The 22,951-nt window shown below is 35.5% G+C and overlaps 1 protein-coding gene across 1 annotated transcript; it reads left to right on the top strand.

Annotated features, from left to right (window-relative positions):
- Positions 1–428: 428 nt before the first annotated feature.
- On the top strand, positions 429–21,451 carry LOC132557137 (peroxisomal sarcosine oxidase-like). Its single transcript, XM_060221627.1, has 8 exons — positions 429–539; positions 2,704–2,855; positions 4,633–4,849; positions 7,845–8,027; positions 9,129–9,275; positions 19,339–19,488; positions 20,977–21,052; positions 21,330–21,451. The coding sequence occupies exons 1-8, from the start codon at positions 429–431 to the stop codon at positions 21,449–21,451; spliced, it is 1,158 nt and encodes a 385-aa protein (XP_060077610.1).
- The last annotated feature ends 1,500 nt before the right edge of the window (positions 21,452–22,951 follow it).

Here is a 22,951-nt window from a genome sequence, read left to right as displayed (position 1 = left end):
TTTTACACAAAACAAAGTTGTATTCATTTGTGTAATTTGTTCTTTTTGCAAAAAAAATCACGAACGTTATTAAATTTGTATTGAATGCGGGAGCATTTATGTTTTTTTTCCCTTTTTCTAACAAACTTGATGTAAAGTGTATTTTTATCAGATCCCGTTTAGCTTGCAAGCATGAACAAATGTTTAAATCCGATACAAAAGAAAACTCATTGGAGTGTTGCTTTCCAACTTGTATTTTGTGTAATAGTACACCGTATAGAACTAGGTTCTGTGGTAAGACGTGGATAGAATCGTACAGTATTCGCCATAGTGACATGCTAAAGCATGGCCGTATTTTCATTGCAGGTAAATGATAGTATCGGATAAAGAGGAATATGATATAAAAATTGTTGTAAAGCCGATGCACTTATATCAGTTCAAATTTTGTTATGGCGGAGGGTTCAGTGTATGACGTAATAGTGGTAGGGGCTGGGATAATGGGATCGTTTACAGCCTACAACATCCGGAGGACGGGAAAGTCAACTCTTCTGCTGGAACAGGTAAGTAAGGCCTATTCTTACTATTGAATTAAATAATCGTCCTGTGATATATAAAGACAAAGCCTTAAAAGAGTGCAGTATCTGCTTGTATATACGTATCTATAACTACCAATACCGGAAAAGGTACCGGGCTTAAACAAGACATACCTAACACAAACAAAAAGTATGAGTCATTCTGCGTTTGTGAAAAATTTAAATTATATCGAACAAATGTTTTGTTGATTTATTACATATAACTTTTGCCTGCATTACTGCGTTGTCGTCTCACAATGGGTAGACAATGATTATGTACCCTATACGAAAGTACATTGTTAAATGTAGCTCCGGTACGCAACTCGACGTAATCAAATATAAATGGGAAACAGACACCGTTGTGGTAAAGGGAGGCAATTTCAACATACATCACTATTTTTCTACTCCTATGAGAATAGAGCAAAATATACCTTCGGTGCCTTTAATTGGTGAATTTGTTTGCGTGTGGTGAGCTAGTCTTATTGTGATACTTTCTGCTCGAGCACCCAAATATCAATGGTATGTTGTCGTTGTTGATTTGTTGTTGTTGTTTTTGTTGTTTTATACGATTTTCCGACCGGCTATTTGTGTAAGAATTGGAACTGACGTGTTTTATTTCATCCAAAGTTGAAAATATCAAAGCACTTTTCAAAGAAGATCACAAAAATCTTTCCATTCAATTTTAGGTTCAGATTTATTGTTGATATCTTGTCTATAGATTTATTGACCACGTCCCTCACGTATACTTACCAGAATTGGAAAATCCAGACCACACCAGACTCTTCTACATCAGCAACATATTTGGTCTTTTCCTACAACATCTAACATGGACTGTTTTCCGCCTAGCTCCATTTCAGGAGAGCAAAATCCCTGCATCCCCAACCTAATGTACAATTGTGGGATCGCACAACGTTCCAAAAATAGCGTGCGCACATCGTGCGTGTATCGTGCGATGTGCGATTCTCTGTGCGGTTTAGTTCGATCGGTTGATTGATATTGCGAAATTATAAAAAAAACGGAATGTATCGTATGAAATCGAAAACGAGGATGCATCATCTCGTATGCGGAAATGGATTTATGTGTTGAAACAGGAAGAAGGTTATAATTAGGAATACCTCGTCAAGAGAGAATATGTGCATTGTGTAACTCCAATAATAGAATACTGCTTTACTTATCGCAGTTCAATCAAAATGAAAATATTGCTTAGTATATTAAATGTTAATATCTTCACAAAAGTTTGTAGATTTGTGGATAAGATCGATAAATAAAATAATTACTGTATCAGCTAGGTTGAACTCCTTCTCAGTATGTTATATGTTGAAAAACTTTTATGTTGTACTTATCGTCACACGCCATTATAATGTAATTATATATGTATGTGTCAGAGCGACTGCCTAAATGCGAGATCTTGTTGAAAACATAACAAACAACTGGTGACAAAGTGATTTTTTATTCTTAAAAGAAAATTCAAGACCGATCAGTTTACCTTGGTCACGAAAACACATGAAGTATATTAATATCACAATCGTTCCGCAAATTTGAACTTTATTCATAACTAATTCCTAAATTTATATCAACCACTATAGCTATCGTTTGGATCGTCCATCGTGCGCACATTCGCCTGCACGATGCAATCGCACATCGTGCAGACTTCGTGCGCACATCGTGCAACGTTGTGCGATCCCACAACTGTATTTACATGTGGTAGTTGATTTAATAATCTCCAGATTTTCATGCAAGATATCAACTGACAGTCAAACTAATAACACATGGTTTCACGAGAACAAGATGATGAAAACGATCAGGAAGTGTGATGTTCGTCATGGTGATCTTATTGAGAAATATTTCTTTGTGTGATATGAAGTTGTACACTAGCTTGCATTTTGGTTCCATTGGTTCATACTTTATTCACGTTCAAAATGTATACCCTTAGCATCACTGACGAGTCCTATCGGGAAGAAACTGTATGATGCAGTTAAGATCATTGTTTGGCACTACTATATTTAATTTGTATTGAAAGTATTAATCGCTTTTGTGTCTTTTGTACAACTATCAGGTCTAGTAAAGTATCAATCATTATCTCACACAGTGTCAGAAATGCTCTTTAACACTAAAAATAATATATTGATAGGTCTGGATTGTCTATTTACAGTTTCCACTACCTCACAGTCGTGGAAGTTCCCATGGGCAGTCTAGGACCATTCGGAGTGCATATGGATCCCAAGAATATTATACAAAGATGATGACAAAGGCGTTCCGAATGTGGCGAGAACTCGAAGACCAGTCCTGTCAGATACTATTTAGGTGAGATTAATCTCCTTGACATCAACCTCCCCCATAAAAAAAGGCTGCATCATTGATAAATGCTCCTAAGCTACAACATTTATCAAAATGTGTCGATTTGCAAGAATCGTTCGTTAACTTGCAATGCAACGCTAATGCAACAAAAGAGGAGCGCACATCACCTGAAATGCAATCAATTTCATAATTTTTCAGTATGTAACGTTTTCAAAATAACCCCAAGTACATATTTATGTCCTGAAAAGATTTGAAAACAACCGTAGACAACGTGCAGAGCACTACATCAGACTCCTTGGCACTGCTGTGACATATAGATACAATAATCGCATGGACTCCGTCAGAGTCCTATATGCAGTAACAATAATAACATGACTTTATTCACATCTCAAATTAGCTAAATCGTAGCAAAGGACGGTGGCATTTCATTAAATCTAGCGGATATATCGTCATGATAGAAAATCAAATTGATATTTTACAGAAATATTTATATGCTTCCTCCCTCCATATTACGAAAATTGCAACTAGTTTCAACGAATATTATTTCTGGTGACCTGTGAAAACTATATAGAAATCCTCATCAAAACATCAATGACGTAACACAAATAAGGCTTTTCAAACCTGTCCTTCAGATTAGCTGCGATTCTCCAGCAAATCGTCAATTCATTTCAGATGAGATTGCACATAACGGAGTTGGTGCTATTAACATCAGCGGTATTTCTTATCGGAAATCTCTTCACGCTTCCCATCATGATTTCAATGCATTACATTTGTGATTTCCTACAGTTACTCTGAGCCTATTTCATCCTCTCTTTCCAACTACAAATAAACGATCCCGATGTGTACACAAAATTTACTGGTGTATGATTTTAATCAATTGTAAAAGGTGTGATTTCTGCCACATTATCAATAATTTTATGAAGTGTTCAAGCCAGTTTCAACACGTCACCTGAAGCAGTATTCGCTGCATCTTCTCGAAGTTTTCGTGGCAAGGAGAGAGGAAGCGAAAATAATATAGTTTGTATTAACTTGTTCCCAGTATCACGATTTTCGTTCAAGATGCCGTCATCTGACAGCTGAATACATAACACAGGAGTTCAATAGATGTAGATTAATGAAAAAGAACCTTTGATTTTCTTCATAGTGATTTTATTTAGATGTATTCTATTTCTGTGTGCGATTTGAACCTGGACGTTATTGATGCTCGTTAGTCTGCCTGTTGATTCCGTTGTTGTATACCTTGTTCACATTTGAGAACGTAACATAACTAACATAAATGTACTTGGATTTAACCAGATTTAAGCGGCGGGTGTCTTTAACGTTACGCTTACTCTCCTGGAACACCTGAATTTATTCTCCTTGTCCCTCTGTATTTTCATGTCGTTTTTTCAATATTTGCAACCTAGATAAATTCAAATCTTCTTTAAGTGTCTTGACCAACAAATAAGATGTTAAGTGAAATGAAATCTTCGGATAACAATGCCTTTGACCTATTTTGATGTAAAAGAAATATACAGCAATGCTTTAAAGGGATTAGAGACAGTTAGGGAAACTAATGCTGTGTGATTACTCTCGTGCGGAGTCACAAAGCATTAATCCAAACACACTTTTTCCTAGTTGTATTTATATAATTGCTTGTATGAGCATTATGTCCTATTAAAGGCGTGCTTTGCTCGAACGTTTAACAATAGTTTATCAAATATTATAGCATTTTAAACTGCTGTTGGTATAAACATTTGTAATGTCTGATATTACGGAAAGTAAGACTAGTTATCATTTTCAGGCAGACCGGGTTATTGTGTATTGGACAAAAAGGGGTCAACTACCTTGATGATACAGCAGACTGCCTTCAAAGACATAAAACTCCGTTCAGGAGATTGAATGACGCAGAACTACGGGAAACATACCCGATGTTGTCCTACCCGCCGGAAATAGGTGGCGCTGTCATTGACTACAGTGGGGGACTGTTGTTGTCTGGCAGAGCTCTTGCCGCTGTGCAGGTAAGACAAAACTTCTTCATACATGATTGAGTAAAAGCTATATGTTGCGAGCTTATATAACGAACTGTTATCTATTAGATCAACACCGATGGCAATTCTTGATACCTTTCTGTTAATGTTAGCCACTTTAGTTTTCGGCGTTATTCTTGTTCAGTTTTCCTTAGTTTTGGTTTTATCTACGTGTCAGTGTTCCGGTGGTGTTGGTTTTTATCTACGTGTCAGTGTTCCGGTGGTGTTGGTTTTTATCTACGTGTCAGTGTTCCTTTGGTGTTGGTTTTTATCAACTTGTCAGTGTTCCTGTGGTGTTGGTTTTTATCTACGTGTCAGTGTTCCTATGGTTGTGGTTTTATCAACTTGTCAGTGTTCCTGTGGTTGTGGTTTTATCAACTTGTCAGTGTTCCAGTGGTGTTGGTATTTATCAACTTGTCAGTGTTCCTATGGTTGTGGTTTTATCTACGTGTCAGTGTTCCTATGGTTGTGGTTTTATCTACGTGTCAGTGTTCCTATGGTTGTGGTTTTATCTACGTGTCAGTGTTCCAGTGGTGTTGGTTTTTATCAACTTGTCAGTGTTCCTATGGTTGTGGTTTTATCTACGTGTCAGTGTTCCTGTGGTGTTGGTTTTATCTACGTGTTAGTGTTCCAGTGGTGTTGGTTTTTATCTACGTGTCAGTGTTCCAGTGGTGTTGGTTTTATCTACGTGTCAGTGTTCCTATGGTTGTGGTTTTATCTACGTGTCAGTGTTCCAGTGGTGTTGGTTTTTATCAACTTGTCAGTGTTCCTATGGTTGTGGTTTTATCTACGTGTCAGTGTTCCTGTGGTGTTGGTTTTATCTACGTGTCAGTGTTCTTGTGGTGTTGGTTTTTATCTACGTGTCAGTGTTCCTTTGGTGTTGGTTTTTATCAACTTGTCAGTGTTCATGTGATGTTGGTTTTTATCTACGTGTCAGTGTTCCAGTGGTGTTGGTTTTTATCTACGTGTCAGTGTTCCTGTGGTGTTGGATTAATCTACGTGTCAGTGTTCCTGTGGTGTTGGTTTTATCAACTTGTCAGTGTTCTTGTGGTGTTGGTTTTTATCAACTTGTCAGTGTTCCTGTGGTGTTGGTTTTATCAACTTGTCAGGATCCTGTGGTGTTGGTTTTATCTACGTGTTCCAGTGGTGTTGGTTTTTATCAAATTGTCAGTGTTCCTATGGTTGTGGTTTTATCAACTTGTCAGTGTTCCAGTGGTGTTGGTTTTTATCAACTTGTCAGTGTTCCTATGGTTGTGGTTTTATCTACGTGTCAGTGTTCCTATGGTTGTGGTTTTATCTACGTGTCAGTGTTCCTATGGTTGTGGTTTTATCTACGTGTCAGTGTTCCAGTGGTGTTGGTTTTTATCAACTTGTCAGTGTTCCTATGGTTGTGGTTTTATCTACGTGTCAGTGTTCCTGTGGTGTTGGTTTTATCTACGTGTCAGTGTTCCAGTGGTGTTGGTTTTTATCTACGTGTCAGTGTTCCTTTGGTGTTGGTTTTGATCAACTTGTCAGTGTTCTTGTAGTGTTGGTTTTTATCTACGTGTCAGTGTTCCTGTGGTGTTGGTTTTTATCAACTTGTCAGTGTTCTTGTGGTGTTGGTTTTTATCAACTTGTCAGTGTTCTTGTGGTGTTGGTTTTTATCAACTTGTCAGTGTTCTTGTGGTGTTGGTTTTTATCAACTTGTCAGTGTTCCTGTGGTGTTGGTTTTTATCTACGTGTCAGTGTTCCTATGGTTGTGGTTTTATCTACGTGTCAGTGTTCCTATGGTTGTGGTTTTATCTACGTGTCAGTGTTCCTTTGGTGTTGGTTTTTATCAACTTGTCAGTGTTCCTGTGGTGTTGGTTTTTATCTACGTGTCAGTGTTCCTATGGTTGTGGTTTTATCTACGTGTCAGTGTTCCTATGGTTGTGGTTTTATCTACGTGTCAGTGTTCCTTTGGTGTTGGTTTTTATCAACTTGTCAGTGTTCCTGTGGTGTTGGTTTTTATCTACGTGTCAGTGTTCCAGTGGTGTTGGTTTTTATCTACGTGTCAGTGTTCCTGTGGTGTTGGATTAATCTACGTGTCAGTGTTCCTGTGGTGTTGGTTTTATCAACTTGTCAGTGTTCTTGTGGTGTTGGTTTTTATCAACTTGTCAGTGTTCCTGTGGTGTTGGTTTTATCAACTTGTCAGGGTTCCTGTGGTGTTGGTTTTTATCAACTTGTCAGTGTTCCTGTGGTGTTGGTTTTTATCAACTTGTCAGTGTTCCTGTGGTGTTGGTTTTTATCAACTTGTCAGTGTTCCTGTGGTGTTGGTTTTTATCAACTTGTCAGTGTTCCTGTGGTGTTGGTTTTTGATTTAACAAAGAAAAGTCACCATAAACTTATTTATATCATCGATTTCTTCAGATATTAGAAAACATACAAATGGAGAAAAACAAATCTGAACCTCTTAGCAGCTCTGTCTTCACAAATGTTGCGGCTTTGTTGCGAGAGTACCTATGAAGGACAAAAGGGTCACACACAATCCCTATTTTCTTATCAACTGGCACAATGTTCGATAGACCGCTAGATATATGAAAGATCATATTCTGGTTCCTTGCATAGCCTTCAGCCAACGTTTCATTAAAATTTTGTAGTTAAATTTTCTTTTTTAATCACACATCAATTGGCAGATGTCATCGATTAAGCAGAACATGCTTACTCTTCTGGAACACCTAGTCCCCGTGTTAATCTTACGTTTTGTTCATAGCTTTTCCTAGTTTTATTGCATTTGAGTTTGGAGGATGGTTCTGTCCACATGTTGGTATTTTCTTGTTGATATCGAATCGGTCAGATAAATGATAACAGACTATTAGTGGTTGTGTTTTAGGTTGTAAAACTAGATAGGCTATTGACATTGTCATTAAAAGTGGTTACTGCATCACGTGATAACATATATTACAAAAAAAAACTCACTTTTAAAAAGTACATAAGATTTGAAGTGACAATGATTGATTAAACGTAGAACCAATACCGGAAGTTAGGGGGTCTGATTCATGATGGAGAGAAAATGGTGGAGGTCATTCCAGGAGAGGTAATCATGGTAAAGACAGAGGCGGGACAATACCGGGCGAAGGCTGTTGTGTTATGTGTGGGGCCATGGGCCAACAACGTATTGACTAAACTGGGAATAGCTGTTCCTCTACAGGTAAACCATCTACCATATATGAATGATAACGATATACTTCTGGGTACACCACATTATACATTATGTACACCTGTATATACTGCCCGACTTTCTGTTGTTCTACCAGTGCAAATGTTGCACGTAATATATTGACTTAGCATGAACTCTGAAACTTTAACCTTAATATTCTTGTGAGTTAGTTTCATTTATTTATAAGTCAATATGATAAAAAATATTTGCATTACGATACAGTTGTGGTAATGCACATCGTGTATGCATCGTGCTCTCATCTTGCACACACACGCACGATACAATTTCGTGCGCACAAATGTGCGATAGGATTGCACATTTTTTGCGGTTTGGTAAAAATGGTTTGCTAATATTGCTGACTGAAAATGAAACGGAAAATTCGTGAAGTTATTACTAAAAAGTTATAACATTGAAACATCATTTTTAATTTGACGGTTTTGGAAATAACACTGGACCTGCATTAATTAGTCTGTTCGTAAACTAGTTTAACCGGTTTGGTTGCCCATGTAAAAAACACAGCACTAAAGATTAATCTGAGCATATATATTTTGTTTACAAAACAAAAGAAAAATGAGAGAAATACAAAAGTAATGAAAATAGAATTTTCTTTCTGTCATTTTAAATGATATTTTAAATGATTCATTGTTGTGACATATAGAAAAGTCCATATCATGTTTACATATATATTGTATATATAATGTGTGTCCGTACACTAAGGCTGGTCACATGTGGCTCTTTGTAAACAAAACACGTATGTATCATGCATTCAGTGTGTATCTGTTATACAAACAAGTGTCCTACCTATATATTAATAGCTTAATTAGGAATTATGCTTAGTTGTATTCTTATATATTTAGAAAATTAATGAATTCTTTCCCTTGTTTATAAGTCATTTCTAAATTTATATCAACCGCGATAGAATCGCACATTTGTGTGATAGAACCGCACAACGTGTGCACACATGTGCGATATTTTATTTCGTTCAGTTTTCCTATCGTGTGCACATCGCACATCGTGTAACGTTGTCCCATTCCTTAACTCTGTTTCTTCATGAATCGATGTACGATTTTAAATGATCACTCCGTATTTCAGGCGCAGAAAATAAGGGTGTGTTACTGGAAAGAGAAAACGCCCGGAACATTCAGCTCACGACAATTCCCCGTATTTTCACAAATCAATGCTATTGGTCCCCACCTTGTCTACGCGGTTCCAAGTGAGGAGTATCCAGGCTTAGTGAAGGTATGGCGTACCGGTAACAGATGTAGGTACAGTATACTGATGTCATCATATCGATAAGCTGTATTATCCAAAAGTATCATAACTCAATACCAAAATCAGTGACAAGATCGAAAAACAGGAGTACATAGGATGTGTATACAAGTATTTTGATAAAAACATAACGAGAATGAAAAAATGAGTTCTGGAAGGAACTCCGTCACCCTTCAATCGAATCTTTGTCAATTCAAATGATGCCACATTCTCAAAATCTCCAATGTTAAAACAAGGAAACAGCAAGAGGTAATAACGAGAGGCAGACACGTCTAGTTTCTAATAATAACGACAATAAAACTTCTCTTTTGTCAATATCAACCACCTGATTTTCATACCTTCTGTTCTACATGTTTAAGTCAGCTACCGACATTTACCGCTAGATTCTAGATACAGATAAGAAGCAATGGTGGTTTGAATTTAAAAAAATCATAGATGATATCTAATTCACAATGCTATCGCTTCTTAAATCATGAATTCACAAATAGCATTCCGCATCATTAACTTATGTCTTCAGTCACACTATTAGTATATGTGTCAGGTATTTGTGACATGCATGTCTACGTTCACACTATTGGTACATGTGTCAAATAGTTGTGACAGGTGTGTCTGCGTCCACGCTATTGATACATCCCAGCTAGCAGACATGCGTTGCAAAAACGTCTTAGATGGTTGCAAACGTTCCAGTTGCATTACAACGTTTCTATAACGTTCGTTTAATGTTGCATTGAAGTTTCTGATGATGAAAATGACACGTGTAATAAACGTTGTTTTTCAGCAAAAATCCCAGTCATTCAGTTTAATCATTAACGTTAATGAAACGTTTGTCCAACATGTAATCCTTAAGGATGGAAACTCGACGTTTTATGTTACAAATATAACGTTATTTTCAGACGTTGCTGAAACGCTTATTTCTCCAGGTAAAGTTGTTTTTTAACGTATCATATCAATATGATATGATCTTGTTTTAAGTGATTGGGATAAAACATTCACGAGCGTTGTTAAAACGTTTCTTTTTCGAAAAAAGAAATAATTGATCAACATCATAGTTAGGTTAACTTTACTGTCACTTCACGTTTTCTTACCAATTAACATATGTTCGTATTAGTTCTTTTATATCTGTAAGTCCACGTACGATCTAGGCATGGTTGTGGATAGAACTCTAAATAATTCCTTCAAATTAACTATTGTGTTGAATGACAAATGTGAGAGGGATGTAGTTCAGCCATATGCATTTTTACTCATCTTTTTCACTAATACAAAAAGTGGTTGCCAGTTAACTTATCCGGACTTAGGTACAAACTAATACAATGATTTACAATAATTTCCGGATTTCAGTTATCTCCCTTTGACCATTCATTTGTTCTCCATGCCCAGTACACATACAAATATAGAATCACAACACTATCATATACTTGTAATGTGGTCAATTGAGGTATATATGCTTAACCTTTCGACAAATCTTACATGAAATGAAACATTGAACAAAACTGTACCCACTCCCCCTCAAAAAAATGTTATTACATCATTATAACGATATCGCACAAGGGAGGTAACTCGCAGAGACGTTGACGCACTGATTTTTTCTGTTCCCGCTAATAAAACCGCTGTTTGGTCTCCCTGTAGGTAAGTGTTATTTAAAGCAGGGTTTGTAAAGCAATAACAGTTATATTTACATGTAGTAATCATTTCGTCATTATTTTGCATAGTTACATTATACTTGTAAAGCTTAAACATTGCGGTTTGTCTGAACCAAGTGTGTTGGGATCAGGCCTACCCAACCAGCGCTAACAGAGCGATGGTCGACTTTCTATTTTGACACTTTCCGGTGAAAATATGTCAGTGTCAAGTATGTTTATAGCTAAGTTGTTGCAGAGTTATTCATAGAGGTGTTTATTCAATTCTAATGCAGGAAATATGAAATAGAAACCATTAGAACAAGATTGAAATGGTTTTGATTTAGTCAAATTATTCTATATTCTACTACAAATTCTTCTAATGAAATCGTTATTATGGACCTCGTTCATTTTATTGAGATTTGCATCATTGCCTGGCTTGTTTTCTTTTGGTCCTGGATCAAATTGTATTTCAAGAGGTTACAACTAATGTTAGTTAGTGGTCATGTTACGTTTACTGTTAGTTACAATGATTGAATCAATATACTGTCCTAAAACTATGAAGTCAGTTAATTGGTATGATTATGGACTTGTGATTGAGTATAACAGACTAAGTGGTGATTGTGTTTGCCTATTGTATTTTAGAATTACAGAGATACATAGAAATAGATAGATTTATGATATAGAATTACACGGAGTTTCATAGAATGACATAACAGAGTTACAGAAAAGTCTCCGTCGTACAATTTTGCTGTATATGATAAACTTTTCTCTATTTTACACTAATTAACGATGTTATGAAATGAAAATGTGGTTAAATTAGTTACAGTTCAGTACAATTTATTCGAAGATTTCTAAAGTGTTTCTGTTTGATGACTGTCGTTGTATTGTATAATGAAGTACTGCGTAGATTGTGAAGCCTTATAACTAGTTTGTACTGTCTAAAGTGTTTCTGTTTGAAGGCTGTTTTTGTTTTGTATGATGAAGTACTGGGTAGATTGTGAAGCCTTAGAACTAGTTTGTACTGTCTAAAGTGTTTCTGTTTGAAGGCTGTTTTTGTATTTTATGATGCAGTACTGGATAGATTGTGAAGCCTTAGAACTAGTTTTTACTGTCTAAAGTGTTTCTGTTTGAAGGCTGTTTTTGTATTTTATGATGCAGTACTGGATAGATTGTGAAGCCTTAGAACTAGTTTGTACTGTCTAAAGTGTTTCTGTTTGAAGGCTGTTTTTGTATTTTATGATGCAGTACTGGATAGATTGTGAAGCCTTAGAACTAGTTTGTACTGTCTAAAGTGTTTCTGTTTGAAGGCTGTTTTTGTATTTTATGATGCAGTACTGGATAGATTGTGAAGCTTTAGAACTAGTTTGTACTGCACATTATACTTATATCAGTGATCACCTGATCTCTGATCAGCAGTATTCAATAATTTACTAGGGTGTGATTAAATTGATTACTCTGTAAATTGCCTATCACAGGTATCACTGTGACTTCTCTGTTCCCGCTAATAACAAGTATCAATTTAGATGCTGTTTGGTCTCCTAGTAGGTTGACTTATGTGGTACATCACCCGAAGATCTCAAGGGGGTGGGGGTAACAAAAGCAACAAAAATCACCTATATACGATCGTGATATCCCTTTATATGCACTGGTGTTTATAAAATATACCCTAGCAAATGATAAAACGTTGTCTGGAAAAAGAACATTGATACATTATACACTAATTAATATGATAGTGTGTAGGAACATATATTCTTATCATGACAAATTAAGTGCTGATAAATAATTGTGTCATTTATTAATTTCAGATTTCAATTTTTGGTGTAAATAGGTGGTCATATCATATTACACATTTCTTCCTTTGATATTAACTCGGAAACTGGCAAGTCGAGTAGTAAATGATTGAACTAACCGGAACCGTGCTATAAAAAAGGGGAAGGGGGGGGGGGGGATGGTTAAGATATCCATTTACAAAATGATATTGAGATAAGAAGTCAGGTTTCAGATAGTGATTTCAGTGAGGAAATGTCAGAAAGCCCGGAAACCTAGGTGTCAGAAACAGATGATACTGATGATGACGACGATGATAGTCAAAACAATTTCTTGGATTCTTGAAAGTGTTACTGCTGCATGTCACAGTAACAAATTACTTGAATTATTAAAACCCTATTTCCCGACTTTACCAAAGGATGCGAGAATATTACTAGCCACTCAAACCTCATATAATATTTTGGAGATATCTGGTTGAAAATATTTCCATTTCGAAATTAAAATATTCCTGGAGAGAAAATTAAAGCATTCCCCTGTAATGTTGTTAATATCAGACATATTTCTACAATTGAATATTGATCGACTCCCACTTTTTAAGAGTAGCAATGACCAATTTTGGCCAATACTTGGTATTGTAAACGAGTTTTTGGGGAAATAACCCTTTACCGTTGGTTTTTGGTTAGGCACATCAAAACCAGATTCATATCCGAAATGAAAGATATTGAGGACACTGGAGTAACACTAGATGATAGAGTAACCAGAGTGAAAATTTTGAATGTTTTGTGCGACACTCCAACAAGGGCATTTGTTAAGATGGTCAAAGGTCACAGTGGTTATTACGGTTGTGATAAATGTACACAATCCGGCACATACAACAATCATTATATGACGTTCCCAGATTGCAATGTGCCAGTGCGAACAGATGTAATGTTCGATGAAATGAAGTTCCCCATAAAGATACTTCTTCTTTGCGAGAACTTGATCTTGGTTTGGTTACTTGATTCCCTCTAGATTACCTGCATCTTGCCTGTCTAGGTGTAGTGAAACGATTGTTGTTGTTATGGATCAGTGGGCCTCTTCCAACACGACTAATGGGTAGAACAGTACAACTAATCTCGGACGTCCTTATTCAACTAAGATCTTCATTTCCTTGTGAATTTGTAAAAAAAGGTAGAGGTTTATCAGAAATAGATAGGCAACTAAATTTAGAATGTTTATCTTATATGTTAGAACAGTCGCTCTGAAGGATAAACTACAGGATTCAGTTTACAACCATTTCATTATTCTTCACGTTGCCATAACAATATTATGCAGCGACAATTTGTGTTCTGATTACTGTGATTACGCTGAACGATTGCTTGTTCGTTTGGTACAACAGTCTGCCAAGATTTACGGAAGTCATTTTTTAGTTTACAATGCACTCGCGCTGATACATTTGCCATGTGATGTAAGGAAATTTGGCAATCTACAATCTTTTTCAAGCTTTCCGTTTGAAAATTGCCTTCAGACAATAAAACGGTTGATTAAAAAGCCGAATTTCTCGTTTGAACAGATGATTCGAAGAACTATAGAGAAATCTTCCTTGAACAAAGTGAACATTAAACATTGTGTTTTGTAAAATGCAACACAAACATGGTCCTTTACCACATGCATTCCCATACTGCAAAGAATTCGAAAAACTTCACTTGGAAAATCTTCTCATTTCAAGAAAAAAACCAAATAACACACTTCTTGCGAACGGCTCTTATGATGTTGTTAGAAATATTGTTTTTTGTAATGATATTGGTAAATTGTTTTGTGAAAAGTTCCGTGTTGTAGAACCATTTTATACCTATCCTTTAGAGTCTTGTCTCTTAAACATTGCATATATAAAAGAAATAGAAGAAGGTTTAGTTATATTTGACATAAATGAAATATTGTGTAAAACTGTCCTTTTGCCTTATGGTGATGGTTTTGTAGTGTTTCCTTTGATCCATTAAGATTAGGCAAGATGTATGCAGTGATAGAATTTACAAAAACTAATGAAGTTGAGGTTGTACCAATCTTGTGGATATCAAAAGGAAATAAAGACTGAGTATGGTCACCTAACAAATCACTAAGTGGAGTTCAGAAGGCTGTAGAAAAAAAGAATTTCCAGACCCCAGCTGAGAAAAACAAAAAATTCGTATTCTAAAGGAAATAGGTAAGTTATAAAAATGTGCCAATAATATGATACAAGTATATAAATATATATTAATAATTAATTCACTGCCATTCTGAAAGAAATAATGAAAAAATCATGGTTTTGACTTAAAATAACTCGTACATATATATGATTTAAATGACTAAATGACTAGCATTTATGAAGTTTAATAAACAAATGTTGCATTAAGACACACTAGTATAGTTGATAAAATCATTGAAATAGAAAAAAAAACACGTTCAAAAGCTTTGTAAATCATGCTTTCATTTCTTCAGGAACCTATGACAAGGCGAGGAAAAAATTAACCGAAGCAACAATTTCGTCTTATCTGAATATAACAAATGGCGAGGCACGGATGAAGTGAAGGTTAGTGTTTACCGCAACAGAAGTGTGATAAACTTTATAATGTGATAGGTATCTTGACAAACAACTACGGATTTATGGAAGTATTTGTAATAGTAAAGCAGTAGAATCCGCTTCATATCACTTTCTATTGTCAGCGAAAAATGTGATATTACCCGGAATGTGACATACAGAAAAAACATTTTTTTCAGACCAGCTGTCAAAACCCAGAAGTAACCATATCTAAATGTTTAAGTGATGTATTTTTTCATCAAAGATCGTTTAGTACACTAAACCGCTTTCTTTATTCACTAACAGTGGGAAATATTCGTCTTTTAATAGGTTATTTCGAAAAAATCTGAAATTCAAAACAGTTAATAAATCCCGACAGTGCCTACACTGTACATTGTACGTGAACATGTGGTTCTCGGCGGCTTGTTAGATAATATGTGTTTCGTTCCAAAAAGTGTTCAATTTTATCGTAAAACTGTCATTTTGATAATTATTTACCTTTTACTTTGTCCGTTGCTTCAGGTTTAGAACCATGTTTGTCAATTAGATAATTCAATCAGGTGATATCAGTTCGAAGTTTACATCGTTTTTCAAAGTGGAGAAAACATCAGTGTACTACCTTGTGGTCTTTTGTAAACCCTTGTTTCATTGGATGGTATTATTGGATATTTTTATCCGGACCAATCAGATAACGCGAAACACAGAAAAGACATTGAGAAATGCGTGTCAAATGACATTTTCGATTTAAAAGATTTTATATGATATAATTAAGGGAATGAATCTTTCTCTTTACAGATCACAACATCTCGCTCGATCTGTCGCATCGGTAGGACTGCTGTACTGTATAGTACCGCGAACTTGTTCACAAGCTAAACTGCAGATTATGTGTTTGAATTTTGCGCTTCAAAGTCATATCTTTTAATTCATTTTGTATATTGGTATACTTATGCAGACTCGCTCGCGAAGCAGACTCATACGTCGGTAGAGTGTTCGATTGTGCTTTGATACTGGACTCCAGAGCATTAACGTTGAACAAAATTATTTCTGTCATTAATAAGTAGTTAAGTTTACACACAGATGTACAGGCTCATTCCCCGAACACCAACTCTGCCAACTTGAAAGGAATGTGTTTATATAGGGAATCCTTTGAAGCTAAAGTTATAGTCTATTTTGAATAAGAATGTCAACTCATTTTGTAAATAAGATACCCACAAATCAATAATGAAATAGATAAAGTTTCTATTTGTCTTAATTAATTGTAACACAATGTTTAGCATATAAAAGTATTACAAAATAGTTATTAAATATTGATATTTGATATTATTATTCATTACTTAATTGTTATCATGTAAGATTATGTTTAATTAATAAATAAAATTCACATTGACATATTGGTGTCAGCAATTAAATTGAATTCATATTCATACATGTAATAGTGAATCAATATGCGCATTTAGCACTAAAATAAACTATTATTTAGAATAAACAGTAAACTCCTAAATGAAGCTGACTCGTTATCTATGGCAATACATTATCCACTTTATCTAGATATTATTTCCATTTGCAACTTTTGATAGTCAAGTACTTGAAAAGTCTCTACCAGAAAACACAAAACACACTATCCAAGTTGGAAAAGCTCGGATGCTGAATCAGCATAGCTCATCAAGTCGATTGTTCCAGTCTGATAACGGTCCTTAAAGGTGGCCAGGCGTCTGTAAATGTTGGTGTATTTCTTGTTGAATGGTTCCTCCTGCATCTCTCTGAATCCGGCTGATGTAATCCATGCTCTGTATGTCCTTAAGCGTCTGGATGATAGTGTAGATGTTGGGGGTGGGAATGCAATGCCTTCTTCAGTCTCCAGAATGTCCTGTTTCAGTTCGCGTCCACAAGCACCCAAGAGCAAACAGGTACTTTCAACTGATTGAAAGAGTATAAATGACACTTACTGTCTGTTAACGTAAAGTTACTTTTATTTCTCTTTTGGAATATTGACTGAGGCATTTTTAATCATTGATTGTTAAATAACTTTGATTTTTTTGCCTGTTACAGATGTAAGGGTCCAAGCTATTTTAACTCTCCTTCACAGATCAAAGGTCGTGTTAGACAAAACACACTCCTGCTTCACGCCCTCAAAAGCCGACATGAGCAAGTGCAAGAAGACGACTTAAACGTTGAAGAAGAATACTAATTTCCTCTAATAACAGAGGAAACCTTCCATAAGGCGGAGGATCTTCTGCGAGAAAAAAAATAAAGCTGTTGTAATTTAATATAACTTCACAAATTAGTCTTGATTCAAAATGTGGATTTCGATTATGCATCCTGTCGGGAAATTATTGATACACCTATTAATATATATATATTACAGTTAATATACCTCACAAGCTTTCGTGGCCATAAAAGTGAAAATGAAATAAAGAGGATTATGGAGGTTGCAAGAAATAATGAACTTGCCGAGTCATTCAACTGGGTCGAGAAAGGAGGGAAAAGGTCATTTTCCTGAACCAACCTGGCAAAATCGGTCTTAGGTAATACTGTTGTAATATATCTTGGAGTACTTTTCAAATTTGGACTTTAGATGTATGATGGCATATTTAATTAACCAGCTTTAAAAAAAATTATTTGGAGATGCTGTCAAAAACGTAGGACTTACACATGCCGAAGCCGAACAGAAAATCAAAATACAGCTTGCACCGGTTGTACGGGCGGAAAACAAGCAAGACCAAACATCAAGATAACAAACCAACAATATGCAATTTCATGTTTAGATTGCCAGTATATTAATTTTAGATCAATCATATTACATTTTCATGTAATTCTTATATGCAATTTGTGTATTGTTTTAAGCAACTTTGAATTGGAAAAAAATATATGTTTTAAATATAGTAGCATAAATTTATAAATTTAAATGATACCCAGGTATTTACTTTTTATTTCGTTTCAGAAGCAGTACAAGAAACACCAAATACATCCGCGAGCAGTGACAACAAGTCAGAATGAAGACGATGATTTTTTTGTAAACAAAATAAATACATTTATCACACTGTATTTATTTTTGTGTATAACAGATAGCATTGATTTGGTGTACACTTTGGTTTGTGTTTGGTTAGTTTGCTTAACGTCCTATCGATAGCCAGGGTCTTTTAAGGACGGCCTCCCTGTGTATGTAAGGTGAATGACAGAAACCAAAGCCTCCCTCACAATGCTCAAAATAAGGCTAAAAGTGAGGCATGTCAAGAGTTACAATTTGAAAGAAGAAAGATCTTTCGGAAAGGGCAAAAATATAAAGATCCCTGATTTAGTCGCCCCTTACGATCATGCAATGGGGTAGCAGGTACAATTCTCCCTCCATGTCCCTGTAGGGCAGTGTGGTGTACACTGGAAAGCGTAGGTACACAAGTAGCAAAGCAAATGAGGGGAATACAACACGAGGCTGCATTCAGTTCACTATGATTTAAGAAAAAAAGAATTAAAGAAGTAAAAACGTTGATGCAGCGTTGCAGATATGGTATATTAACGATACAAAAATATTGCAGAAAATTAAACTACAATACGAATTCGTCGGAGAAACGTTATTTACGGTTTGATCACGTTACTAAATCGTTTTAGAAAAGTCTACTTGTATTTTATTTTCAATAACTAAATATATACGTGTATAAAACGTGGGGTTAACGTTTTAATAACGTGTTTGTATAACGTTAGGACGACGTTATCCCACTGGACAAACTTACGTGATTGAAACGATTGTCTGGGATGTGTCAAATAGTTGTGACAGGTGTCTACGTTTACACTATTGGCAAATGTGTCAAATAGCTGTGACATGTGTGTATACGTTTACACTATTGGTACATGTGTCAGGTATTTGTTACATGTGTGTCTCCATTCACACTATTGGTAAAGTGGTCAATTACTTGTAACAGTTTTGTCTACATACACAACTGATTTGTATGTCATTTAATTGTACCAGGTGTGTCTACATACGCAATATTGGTACCTGCGTCAATTTTTTGTGACTGTCTATGTAAACACTATTGAATACAGATATAAATTACTTTTGACTGATTCGTTAATGTCAACGTTATTGGTACATGTGGTTTTTTTTTATTTGTGACAGGTATGTTTGCATTACGGCCCGTCTATTGACCCAAACGTCCGAGATAAGATCGATGATAGTTGGGTGGTTGAGGCACTCCAGAAGTATATACTGGAACATATTCCGGGGCTGGAACCTTTTCCTGCGATAACAGAGTCGTGTATCTACACGGTAAATAGGAGTAGACTACATAATCGTGTTAACATAGGGTAAAAGAAAACGCATCATATGATAACATAAACACGGATATTATGAAATTCAATAAAATTATTTTTAATCATAATTAATCATACGGTAAATATAAAATGCACCTGCTACAGAGTCAGTATACACAAAGGAAATACAAAACACACTACAGAATCTTGTATACACACTGAAATAAAAAAATCATTTATACAAAATTACATTGGCAAGGTGAACCGGAACTCATCAGTAAACAAGACCCGCCTCCACTGCTTCAATGAAAATATTCAGGGGTCATGTGCCGCAACCCAAGCCATACGACGCTGGCGACTAGCAGCGGTAAGGGGCTGACTTACAAACGGTTGACTTGCCCGCAGACTAACTTGCAGCAATCGTTTTTGCATGGATATGACGGTTATGAGTACCTATGGCATGAAGGGCAGATTCAGTGGCAGTAAGGTGCCGATTTCGCAAATGTGCGAGAGGAATAAACCTGTCCTGACGTTTTCACCTCAAGTACGGACGCCCAGACCTACGTCTGTCAGCATCCTGCCCAGTTTCCATTAGACGTTCTATCGCGCAAATATGAGATGTCTGGCAACCTGTATTTGCCTTTGACCTTGCATAGTCAGCGCAATGGCCTTCCATCAGCCGTGCCATTGTTTCATGCTATATAAAATTAATCAAAATACCGTAAAATAATGTGTCTCTATGATGACTACCTATTGCTATGACGAGCAATGTAACTGAATGTCGCAACGCTGCTGTACACGAGATTTTCCCGTTTCGTGCTTTCCCTGGAAGACATCGTCACGCAATACAATAATGAAACATTTGATACAGGACCACGTGCACTATGACCTAGCTTGACCGATTATCATTGTTTTTGAAGAACGCTTTCGCAAGATGTTGCAAATAATGTCACCCCGAGTATATATTTATCCCTTAAGTATATATTTGTATATATATAAATCATCTCGTTATCGTTTTTCCTAAACTTTGTATACACATGGTAAGCATGTTTGTATAATTATTTTATTATATATTAGTTCAACATAAATTCTATACCGTCAGTCAGAAATATTGTTTTAATCAAATTAAGAACTTTTCGCACCAAAGTCGCAAGAAAATCTAAAATCAAATTCAAAACAACAATGGTAAACTAAGATCAAAAGAAAACTTATCAGGGAACAAAAAACAGAACGAATACAACCAGGTGTTCTGGAAGAGAACAAAGAAATAGAATATTTCTCAATCAGATCCTAATGACTCTGACGTAAATGATATCTAGATATTAGACCAAAAAAATGAAGAAAGATGAATTATTTTGCGCATTTTTCATACACATGCAAAATATTCTTGAAGAAGTAAATGCATTTAGAATGGAGAAAGTAATTGTAATTTACAATCATTTTAAACGGACAACATGGCTAAATACTAGGGTGTTAATCAAATCGATATGTTGATATTTTTCAGAACACTCCTGACGAAGATTTCATACTAGACCATCACCCCTCATGGGAAAACATTGTTATAGGAGCTGGATTCTCTGGTATGTCATTTATACTCTTGTGACATAAATACAAGTCATTTATCATTTTACACATACACTTAGTCTAGTCTTTGTACTTATATAGAAAAAGACATGAAAAGAATCGTTGGCAACGCCCACTTTGTAAATTCAAGTCAATATAAGCAACTATTTTGTTTTTTTTCAATTTGACACTTTGTTGATGATTAAACGTGCGTTGTTCTCGGTCAGATCACACCAAATAGGTGATTTCGATTTTCTTAAGACAAGTCATTGTTACGTATTGTGTATGTTCTAGGGCATGGATTCAAGCTCGCGCCAGTGATAGGAGACATCCTAGCGAAAATGGCAACTGGGCAGACTCCCGAACAAGATATATCTTTCTTCAGGTTGAATCGCTTCACAAAATCACATTTATGATGTCAGTAATTGGATATAAAAAACGAATACAGAGCTCGTGATGTTGTGGCAAAATGTTGAAGGACTATAACATGCATTTAAAACAACGCGTTGATCGAATGGTTATGATTCTAAGATTATTCTCAGCCAAAGCTAATTTTGATATGGATAGTTTTGTCGCTTACAATTAACATTTGTCAGAATAATTATTAGCATTAATTATGCGAATTAATGCATTAAAAGTACTTGGATACTATTCATATCTATTTGAATATTTCTCGAAAGTTCCCTTCTGCTCTTTCACACTTCTGGAAACCGATTCTCTTTCAAAAGAGCTTAGAAGGATGGAACATATGTATTTCGTAGTTTCATTTGTTTTACACCATTAACACGTGTGTGGGTTTTACAATGTGCTTATATGTTAGAAATACATATATAAATCTCTTACAAATCGGCAATCGCTGTGGCCGGTTTACTAACAGCTACCATTTGTTTTTCGTTGAAAAGGACAAGCATTTTATATGCGCACCTATCCCAATAATAGCAACATTGCAAGGAAGTTTTGATATTTCAATTTGGATTCAGAACAGAGAGGTGATTTTATCTTATTGTACTCCAGTCGATTATTGGCAAAACCTCCATTCTATCTTCTTTTCTTTGTCCAGTTTCTATATAACGATAGAAGGAAATTCTATCATTGCTGAATGCGTATGATTCATAAACGTACATGGGATAAAATAATGTAACTTGGAACTTACTGTGATCATCTTTCTACAATAATGATCTTTAAGTTACATGCGATAAGACCAATGGCTTTAATTTTCCTTTGCGACCTTTCGAATTTTAATTAAAAAAATCTGTCCTAATCATTGGTAATTACATGATGGTCTAGGTTCGATACAAAGGTTTCCCCATAAGTCAATTCATCTGATAAGAAGAAAAACAAGCGACAGATAAGTGTATATCACAAATTTTCCTCAAAGACAAAATGGTTGTATTCATCTTATTTATATATAGATATATATTTCAAAACTTTCCATACGAAAAATGCATAATTGTTGGCCACGATAGAATGAATATACCTTGAACCCTCGGGTAAATATCCAAGCTATTGGTTATATCCTTTCCTGTAGCACTTTCTACAAAACATTTAGCTTAACTTGCATTATATAGCACGCAGCGGGTGTGCCGTATTTTGTTCAGCGTACTACTAAAAAGGAAAAACAATCGAATATTTGATTTGAGTTTATAGTTATTTAACATTACATAAAAATTAGAAATAAATGAAGAATTGGTTGTAGTATATACTACGCCAGTCATTTGGTACAACTGTTTAAATGATAAATTCTCATTATCAAGTCATATAGATTCTGATCATCCTATTACTATTAGTCTGATTTATGGAGAATATCTAGTACCTTCGGTGCTGGTCACCGTGTTCACATTTGGTAAGATTTACCTGGCGGGTGTCGCCGATGTTTTGTGTTTTGTTTGTATATATGTTTATTTGTTTTGTTTTTG

This window comes from Ylistrum balloti, unplaced genomic scaffold (assembly GCF_031769215.1).
Source record: "Ylistrum balloti isolate Yb309-2 unplaced genomic scaffold, AGI_CSIRO_Ybal_v1 Utg370628, whole genome shotgun sequence".
Lineage (NCBI taxonomy): Eukaryota > Metazoa > Mollusca > Bivalvia > Pectinida > Pectinidae > Ylistrum > Ylistrum balloti.
This window is presented reverse-complemented; position numbering and strand designations above follow the sequence as displayed.